The 10363-nt window shown below is 46.5% G+C and overlaps 1 protein-coding gene across 1 annotated transcript in view; it reads left to right on the top strand.

Moving 5' to 3' along the window:
- The window catches only part of COL27A1 (collagen type XXVII alpha 1 chain), a 309507-nt gene extending 301222 nt beyond the window's left edge, over window positions 1-8285 (top strand). Inside the window, exons 57-61 of the mRNA XM_063144913.1 lie at window positions 980-1045; window positions 1250-1418; window positions 2966-3075; window positions 4042-4248; window positions 8005-8285. Of these exons, the coding sequence (XP_063000983.1) occupies window positions 980-1045; window positions 1250-1418; window positions 2966-3075; window positions 4042-4248; window positions 8005-8151 (699 nt within the window). The 3' untranslated portion in view covers window positions 8152-8285. The remainder of the gene's footprint in view (window positions 1-979; window positions 1046-1249; window positions 1419-2965; window positions 3076-4041; window positions 4249-8004) is intronic.
- Window positions 8286-10363: the final 2078 nt, after the last annotated feature.

Here is a 10363-nt window from a genome sequence, read left to right on the forward strand (position 1 = left end):
TGGAATCTGGCTTCCTGTAACTTGAGCCTGTTATGAACTATAAAGAGAAACCTTCCATGCAGGTAACACACCGGCTCATCTTGTGATGAGAGATCCATCCCACCAGCATTTTATTGCACGCTCATTCCTGGGCACTCACGGATTTTTCGCAGGTCCCTCCCATGACACCGTCTGTCTCTCATGCTCCTCCCACCCTTTCGGGTCTTCCTTGCGCCACAAGAAAACCCAGAAAAGGTCCGGTTTGTTGGGTTGTGTTTATACTCTTTCCTCACCCGAGAGGAAGGAGTCAGCAGATTCAAGCTTACTCCCTCATGCTGCTGTAAAGATAAGTTCTTACACTATAGGAGTATAGCTTTACTTTTTCAGCATTGGCAACAGAACAACATACAATTCATTTCATTGCATATTCAGATTGCATAGTTCTTCTTCCTTTCTTCTGAGAACTTTTAAACAATCTTTCCTATGAGCAATTAGTCTCTGGGAGTTTCAGTTTTCAGACCTTTTGCTTTGAAGCTTTCCTCCCGTGCCAGACAAACGATGTGGTATCAGCAACCTTGCTTCTAACTCCTTTCCTTAAAGGCCCCTTCCAACTCTACTATGATCCCATGATTCTATGAAGCACCTTAGGGTAAAGGTATGGAATAATGGGCTCACGTTACAAGGAGCCAGATTCCGGCTGGACATCAGGAAAAACTTCCTGACTGTTAGAGCATTACAACAATGGAATCAGTTACCTAGGGAGGTTGTGGGCTCTCCCACACTAGAGGCCTTCAAGAGGCAGCTGGACAACCCTCTGTCAGGGATGCTTTAGGGTGGATTCCTGCATTGAGCAGGGGGTTGGACTCGATGGCCTTGTAGGCTCCTTCCAACTCTACTATTCTATGATTCTACGATAATCCCAAAATTCAAGGGCCTCGTAATTCTGAGACGACTCTCCACCATCAACTCTAATGTGTTTGTAATGTTTCCTTTCAACCAGCCGCAAGATGGCTTTGGAGCTGCTTTCCAAACAGCGATGAGTACCAGCGATATGTTCAAGTCTGAGGTATGTCGTGGCTGGCTCATAAATCCTTTCTGGAAGGCGCGCTTGAGCGTCCCCTGTGTAGCCTCCCGTGAAATGAACTGGACTTGCAGGAGAGCCCACCAGTGACTGACTTGATCTCTCTTGCCCTCTTCTTCTTCTTCTTCTTCTTCTTCTTCTTCTTCTTCTTCTTCTTCTTCTTCTTCTTCTTCTTCTTCTTCCGGACAGAGCTATCCACATCCAGACCTTCCCGTGATGGACCAGGGAGGGGAGATCTTTAAGACCCTGCACTACCTCAGCACCCTCATCCAGAGCATCAAGAGACCCCTGGGAAGCAAGGAGAACCCCGCCCGCATCTGTAGAGACCTCATGGACTGTGAACAGAAGATGCGGGACGGTAGGTGTTTTATCACTGGGGGGGGGCGGAGGGGTGACCGACATTCTGGGTTCGAATGTGCAAAAATACTCTTCAACATTTTTATTAATGGTTTGGATGAGAAGGTGCAGGGAACGCTTATCAAATTTCCAGATGACACAAAATTCGGTGGGATAGCTAATACCCTGGAAGACAGAAACAAACTTCAAAGTGATCTTGATAGGCTGGAGTGCTGGGCTGAAAGCAACAGGATGAAATTTAATAGGGATAAATGCCAAGTTCTACATTTAGGAAATAGAAACCAAATGCACAGTTACAAGATGGGGGATACTTGGCTCAGCAATACTACAAACGAGAAGGATCTTGGAATTGTTGTAGATCGCAAGCTGAATATGAGCCAACAGTGCGATGTGGCTGCAAGAAAGGCAAATGCTATTTTGGGCTGCATTAATAGAGGTATAGCTTCCAAATCACGTGAGGTACTGGCTCCTCTCTATTTGGCCCTGGTTAGGCCTCATCTAGAGTATTGCGTCCAGTTCTGGGCTCCACAATTCAAGAAGGACGCAGACAAGGTGGAGCGTGTTCAGAGGAGGGCAACCAGGATGATCAGGGGTCTGGAAACAAAGCCCTATGAAGAGAGACTGAAAGAACTGGGCATGTTTAGCCTGGAGAAGAGAAGATTGAGGGGAGACATGATAGCACTCTTCAAATACTTAAAAGGTTGCCACACAGAGGAGGGTCAGGATCTCTTCTCGGTCATCCCAGACGGCAGGACATGGAATAATGAGCTCAAGTTACAGGAAGCCAGATTCGGGCTGGACATCAGGAAAAACTTCCTGACTGTTGGAGCAGTACAACAATGGAACCCATGACCTAGGGAGGTTGTGGGCTCTCCCACACTGGAGGCCTTCAAGAGGCAGCTGGACAGCCATCGGTCGGGGATGCTTTAGGGTGGATTCCTGCATTGAGCAGGGGGTTGGACTCGATGGCCTTGTAGGCCCCTTCCAACTCTGCTATTCTATGATTCTAGGAACCAGAGAGAAGGACCACACCACTTAAGACTGTTACTCAAGTGAATCATAGTGTTTATTGATGTGCAATCCTCAATCCAGGAATATCTATCTATCTATCTAGATACAAAATGGTACAGCAATGTGTGCCACATAGCAACGTGTGTCACCCTGGAGGTTCTGAGCTAAGAAATGGTTGTGATAAGCAGAAGGTTAGATAAACCCAGCTGGGAGCGAGGGGGAGTGGCTGGGGGGGGGGGAGCCCAGATTAACACATTCTGTATTGAAGTCCTTGTGAACGTATTATTATTATATTATTATTTATTTGTATCCTACCTTTTGCCCAATGCTGGGCCTCAAGGCGGCCTTACAAAGTTTAAAATATACATGGGGGGGAGAGGGGGTAGTCCCCATTTCACTCTCATCCGTATATTTTCTGGACAATTTCCCAAAATCGTAAAACCCTCGATGACAATGCCATGACGTGCAAACGCATCGTGAGTGGAGTGACCCTTGGTTGCTATTTCTCTCTAATGCAAAGTTCTTTCTTTCCTTAAGGCACCTACTGGATTGATCCCAATCTTGGCTGTTCTTCAGATAGCATCCAAGTCACCTGTAACTTCACCCAAGGGGGGCAGACATGCCTCAGTCCCATCACTGCCTCCAAGGTATGTTTGTTTGGGGGGGGGGAAATTGCAACGTTTTCTAGGGCAAAACTTGCAAAGTTTAGGAAAATGGTCTGCAAGTCCGCGGTCTCCACCTGGCAGGGACTCAGCCCTTCTGCTGTGGAATCTGTGAGTTGGATTCACAAAAACCAAACTGATTTGGTTCCATTATGCATTTCTTCGACAAGCTGGAGCGTGTTCAGAGGAGGGCAACCAGGATGATCAGGGGTCTGGAAACAAAGCCCTATGAAGAGAGACTGAAAGAACTGGGCATGTTTAGCCTGGAGAAGAGAAGATTGAGGGGAGACAGGATAGCACTCTTCAAAGACTTAAAGGGTTGTCACACAGAGGAGGGCCAGGATCTCTTCTCGATTCTCCCAGAGTGCAGGACACGGAACAACAGGCTCAAGTTACAGGAAGCCAGATTCCAGCTGGACATCAGGAAAAACTTCCTGACTGTTAGAGCAGTATGACAATGGAATCAGTTGCCTGGTGAGGTTGTGGGCTCTCCCACACTAGAGGCCTTCAAGAGGCAGCTGGACAACCATCTGTCAGGGATGCTTTAGGGTGGATTCCTGCATTGAGCAGGGGGTTGGACTCGATGGCCATGTAGGCCCCTTCCAACTCTACTATGCTATGATTCTATGATTCCTTGCAAAACTTGTGAGCATTCCCACACTAGAGGCCTTCAAGAGGCAGCTGGACAACCATCTGTCAGGGATGGTTTGAGGTGGATTCCTGCACTGAGCAGGGGGCTGGACTTGATGGCCTTATAGGCCCCTTCCAACTCTACTATTCTATGATTCTATGTCCCCTAGTCATAAGTTGGCTGTTGAGTAGTATAGATAGCGAATGAAGGCCAGAGGTGCAGGTGAGGGCTGCCTGCTGCTCCGTTATCCGTCTTACTTGGATAGACTTTGGATGCGCAGTTCCATCCTTCACTGGGAACTTTGATCTCCCCTTAACTAGCTGGACTTCGATGTCGGAAGAGTGCAGATGAATTTCCTTCACCTCCTGAGCTCCGAGGTCGTTCAGAATATCACCGTCCACTGCTTGGACACACCGGTGTGGCAGGAAGGACCGTCGGAGGCGGCTGTGCGTTTCAAGGCCTGGAACGGACAGATGTTTGAATCGGGAGGGCAGCTCAGCCCCGACGTGATTAAAGACGACTGTCAGGTATGGAAACCTCCCGCAAGGAAAGCACCTTAGGGAAAGGAGCACCCGTGGGGCTGTGCAAAAGTCTGGACACAATTATCTTTTGAATTTGTGGTGGCTCTGTTGATTCTTGGGGCCCTTTCCTATTTGACGGCTTGATTTTTGCTCCCTCCTTTGTTAAGCGGGGTTGGGATTAGCGATGTCCTATAAAACAACAGTGCCCCCTGCTGCCCCTTTGAAGGAACGGGACGCAACTCAAACCGATCCCGGGAAGGCTAAACCAGATGTGATGCAAAGAGACCCTTCCTTGGAATTTTAAACTTACATTTTATGTTATTTATGCACTGTTCTTATGCCCCACCGTTTCTCCAAAGCAAAAGCACAGAGCAAGCTGCAAATACTAATAATCCACATACTAATACAACAATAGAGCTTCGGCTATTGGGCGGTATAAAAAATGTAATAAATAATAAATAAATAAATAAAATAAACAATAAAGTCCTGCTGTTACAGTAAAACATTTAAAACACGGCAATAATAATATATCCTAACAAATCAGGAGTCTGATGCTTTTGTAAAGAAAAAAGGTCCCCAAACTTAAAACCTTCTCAGTGGGGGCTACTTCCACTTCTCCAAGAGGTGGGGTCAACTCATAGGGGGAGAGGCTACTGAGAAACCCCTTTCTTGCATTACCACCCTCTTCATTTCATTGAGGGGGTGTCTCCAGCAGATGGAAGGGTCCTAGTTGGCCAATAATGTAGTACCTGGTCATGGAATCATGGAATAGTAGAGTTGGAAGGGGCCTCTAAGGCCATTGAGTCCAACCCCCTGTGAACCGCCCAGAGAGCTCCGGCTATTGGGCGGTATAGAAATGTAATAAAAAAGAAATGTAATAAATAAATAAACCCCCTGCTCAATGCAGGAATCCCCATTAAAGCATCCCTGGCAGATGGTTGTCCAGCTGCCACTTGAAGGCCTTCAGTGTGGGAGAGCCCACAACCTCCCTAGGTCATTGGTTCCATTGTCGTACTGCTCTAATAGTGAGGAAGTTTTTCCTGATGTCCAGCTGGAACTCGGAGGAGCAAAAAAGGGGAACGCTTCATTGAGATGGGAGGAGCCCGGAGAGGCCAGGATGCGATTTATCCTGTGCCTCCTCCAGCCTTCTTCCTTCCCCTTCCGAAGCGCTCTCACTAGATGGGCTGAAAAGCCCGTCTAGCAAAAATAATGGAGATCGGAGGACAGAGAGGCTTCAATCCAGCAGGGCTTAGGAATCTCGGAAGTATTGCTTACTTTGAGAGGTGGCAGCAGCTATCTCTGAGGTTTCGGTTAATAAATCTTTCCCATCATAGAATAGCAGAGTTGGAAGGGGCCTATAAGGCCATCGAGTCCAACCCCCTGCTCAATGCAGGAATCCACCCTAAAGCATCCCTGACAGATGGTTGTCCAGCTGCCTCTTGAAGGCCTCTAGTGTGGGAGAGCCCACAACCTCCCAAGGTAACTGATTCCATCGTTGTACTGCTCTAACAGAGAGGAAGTTTTTCCTGATGTCCAGCTGGAATCCGACTTCCTGTAACTTGAGCCCTTTATTCCGTGTCCTGCACTCTGGGAGGATCGAGAAGAGATCCTGGCCCTCCTCTGTGTGACAACCTTTCAAGTATTTGAAGAGTGCTATCCTGTCTCCCCTCAGCCTTCTCTTCTCCAGGCTAAACAGGCCCAGTTCTTTCAGTCTCAGGGCTTTGTTTCCAGTCTCCTGATCACCCTCTGAACCCCCTCCAGCTTGTCTGCATCCTTCTTGAAGTGTGGCACCCCAAACTGAACGCAGTACTCAAGATGAGGCCTAACCAAGTGCTGAACAGAGGGGAACCAGTACCTCGCGCGATTTGGAAGCTATACTTCTATAAATGCATCCCAACATAGCAGTCCCAAACTGTTAAGGGCTTTATATGCTAATAGCAGGATCTTCTCAATAGTTCACTGGCAGCCCATGTAAAGCTTTCAAGATAGGAGTAAGATTTTTTATTATTATTATTTCTGTTTATTTATTTGTAGCATTTTTTTTTTATTCCATCGTTTAGCCAAAATCTCCCTTGCTTTGTTTGGCTAATTAAGTTTAGAGGATAGCTCCTAGCTGTTGCAGTCCCTTCAGGGATGAAGAGGTGTCTTTTACTGCGTGGATTGTGCAGTGAAGATCTTTTTTGCCTGACATTTTGGAGGGGGGGGGGTTGAAATTACGACAACAGTGCTGTTGCCTGCCTAATCTCCAGGAGCAGGAACTTCCACCGAAAGGGGGCCACCACATTGAAGGCTCTTCTCCGGGTGGACTCAAAATCAGGAGTAGAAAGAGGGGAAAACACGCCAAAACACTGGTACCGCAAAGAAAGTAGAACTCTGGCGTTCAATGGAGTAAATAAAAGGTTTTAATAATTTCCTTTCAAAATTAATCCAACGATTAAAACAATAGTAAAAACTGTGTATTGGGAGCTCAATGTTTCCATCGTTTTACAAGGGAACGGCAAGGTAAAAGCTCTTAAAGTCTTCTCTGTTGCGCCGTAGTGTCAACGCCTTCGCTATCCGTAGAATCATAGAATCATAGAATAACAGAGTTGGAAGGGGCCTATAAGGCCATCAAGTCCAACCCCCTGCTCAAGGCAGGAATCCACCCTAAAGCATCCCTGACAGAGGGTTGTCCAGCTGCCTCTTGAAGGCCTCTAGTGTGGGAGAGCTCACAACCTCCCTAGGTCACTGGTTCCATTGTCGTACTGCTCTAACAGTCAGGAAGTTTTTCCTGATGTCCAGCCGGAATCTGGCTTCCTGTAACTTGAGCCCGTTATTCCGTGTCCTGCACTCTGGGAGGATTGAGAATTGATCCTGGCCCTCCTCTGTGTGACAACCTTTTAAGTCTTTGAAGAGTGCTCTCATGTCTCCCCTCAAGTCATACATGAGGAGACATTAAGAGCTTTTATCTTGCCGTTCACTTGTAAATAGATAGAAGTAATCTCCACGCACAGCTCCTGAGGAAGGACCACTTTGGGTCCGAAACGTTGCGCTCCCAATACACGATTTTTACTGTTGTTTTAATCGTTGGATTATTTTTGAAAAGAAATTATTACAACCTTTTATTTACTTCATCAAACGCCAGAGTTTTACTCTCTTTTTGCAGTACCTGGACTCCAATTGGGCCATTGGGCCAAACACATTGTAAATGTATTTTTACAATACATTTCTGCTGAAATAATTCCTAGGTGAAGCTTTTCTATATACACATGTAAAATAGGTCCATGCAGGTCCTCCAGAAGCAATGCCCTCGGATGACCTTAGTGATGGGGCAGGTTGATAGAGGAGAAGGCTCTCTCAGGTATCCTGGTCCCAAGTGGTTTAGGGCTTTGTACCCTAGTACCAAACCACTGAATAGGTAGCCAGATAGGAGGAATAGGTAGCCAGATATCTTTGTCTCTCTCTCCTCTCTTCTCGATCCTCCCAGAGTGCAGGACACGGAATAACGGGCTCAAGTTAAAGGAAGCCAGATTCCAGCTGGACATCAGGAAAAACTTCCTGACTGTTAGAGCAGTGCGACAATGGAATCAGTGACCTAGGGAGGTGGTGGGCTCTCCCACCCTAGAGGCCTTCAAGAGGCAGCTGGGCAACCATCTGTCAGGGATGCTTTAGGGTGGATTCTTGCATTGAGCAGGGGGTTGGACTCGATGGCCTTGTAGGCCCCTTCCAACTCTGCAATTCTATGATTCTATGATCCTCTCCTCTCCCTATCTTTACCTTCAGATTCAAGATGGACAGTGGCACCGGACTGTCTTTACGTTCCGGACCCAGGACCTTCACCAGCTGCCGATTGTCGACGTTTATAACCTTCCTCCATCCGAGCCAGGGAAGCAAAATCTCCTCGAGGTCGGACCCGTGTGTTTTCTCTAAACGGTGGCCTCCGTAGTGCTTCGAGCTTTGGCTTTTTATCTTCTTTTTTTATTTTTAATTTTATTTCGGAGATGCTGCATCTTTGAGCAGGACTCAGCTGCCACCCATACCTCCACAAGCCTAGAGGGGTTGGCGCTCTGTAGCATTTGGCTACATGCAAACTCACAAGGGGTGCTGGTTCTCTCGGACTTTCATCACCCGGACAGGGAAGGGGTGGAGACCCGTGGGCTTCGGGAGAGACACGACTGAACCGCTGACGTTTCGCGAGCTGAAGGGGAGGCCAGTTGAAACCAATAGTTCCGCACCCAAAGATCTTCTTATTTGTTTTCTTCCTTCAGCCAAAGAAAACGTCACACGGATAAACCTGGACCAGCCCGGCCCGTCTCCAAGTTACCGGATGTAACGGACAGGGCTTTTTTTTTTTTTTTTGGCGGGACAAAATAGGAAAGAAGACTTGGAAAGAAAGATTTGCAAACTGTTTTCATTTGCTTGTTCTGGAACAGGAAGCATTTTGATGTGCAATATTAGAGAGAGAGGGAGAGAGAGAGAGAGAGAGAGAGAGAATATAGATATATATATTTTATTTAAGGCAAAAATAAAAACCAAGTCAGACCCTTCTTCCCTTCGGAGGGAACAATCCCTTTTCATGTGTGGATGAGGAGGGAACGCCCCAAACAGGAAAGCGGTGAGAAGGGATTTGGTGCTAAAGAGGAAAGAGAGAGAGAGAGGCAGGATCTAGACTACTGCTTATAACGGTTTGGTTATTACAACTGTTCAGGCCCAGGACACATTACGTATACCGTTTTCATAACGTTTTTAAAGTGTTATATCCTGCTTGGTGTAGATTGGGCCAGAGAGAGAGAGAGAGAGAGAGAGAGAGAGAGAAAGGAGAAGGGCTTTTTAAATTTGATTCTACCTCTCACTGTGAAATACCTGGTGCTCTTTTATTTTTTAAACAGAAGTGTGTTATTTTATATATGACTAAAACTATTTAAGGTTCTAAGAGGTGCTACGGTGTCTAATCGCAGACCCCATGAACTCCCCCGCCTTCGGGATGTTCCCTTTAGAACGAGAGGGGACGCGGGGGAAGGGGGGGCAGAGGGGGGGTGTACGTGTGTTTGCGATCAACAGTGCAACAACTACAAATTGACTTTTAACTTAAAAGGTGCTTTAAATATTCTACGGGGTTTTCTACGTTCTTTGGAATCCAGGTTTAGTCAACCAGTCATTTTGTCACGGGCATGTAAAATAAAACGTACCTTTAGGGAGTGGGGTCTTTCACACACACCCCTTTCGAGCAAGAATTGAGCTCGTTTTTTAAAAAAAAACAACCCACAAATTTCTCTGCTTTTCTATTCGTGTACGGATGTGCGCGGGCGGCGGGTGCGTATATGTGTGTGTACATGTGCGTTAAGCTGCAAATGATCCGTGGCGTAAATAAGAGAGAACGCTTATTTGTGTTAGCTTTTGTTCTATAAGATGTTCGACTGCGTTTCTGTGTTGGCTCTGGGCCTATCGTCCACGCACGTTTTCCCGTCTACGGCGACGCCTGGTTCTGAACACCCACGTCTCTTGGCGACACCATGGGAATGAAATGCACTCTTTTTGGGGTGTCTATCACGGCCGATTTCGGAGACACTTTCTGGCTTGTCTACTCAAGCCCAGTCCTGGATGGGTTTGGTTTTCCTTTTTCCGTTCTTGTTTCGTAGAAACCTAGACTCTATATGTAAATTTGGAGTTTGAAAAAGAAAGAAAGAAGAGGAGGGTTAATATTAAATGGTAATCGTTTTATTCTATATAAGGAATGTAATATTAATGTAATCGGGGCCGTACTGTATTGAACCGCTTTGGTGCCTGTTTTTTTGGATTTCCGTGTTTTGTAAAATATATGTGAGTCTTAATCTGTGTGTATTCTTTCGAAGGGGGAAAGCTGTCTTTGGTGAGTTTTTAGCCGAGCTGAAATATCACAAGGTCCCAATTTCATGGTTTTCTCACACTGGCTCATCCTGGCCCCACTTTTTCATCCCTGTTGAGTCCGTTCCTTCCACTTTCGTAGCCTTTAGAAAACAAACACACTTTAAAATAAATATTTAAAGCTGAGGCAGTGAAACAGAGCTTCGGTGGATTTTTTTTTTTTTAGAAATCATTTTATCTTGTTGCTTAATGAGAAAGGGAGGCGCACGTTCACACGGCGCACAGAAACGTGCAACCA

The sequence above is a fragment of the Elgaria multicarinata genome, chromosome 19 (assembly GCF_023053635.1).
Source record: "Elgaria multicarinata webbii isolate HBS135686 ecotype San Diego chromosome 19, rElgMul1.1.pri, whole genome shotgun sequence".
Taxonomy (NCBI): Eukaryota; Metazoa; Chordata; class Lepidosauria; order Squamata; family Anguidae; genus Elgaria; species Elgaria multicarinata.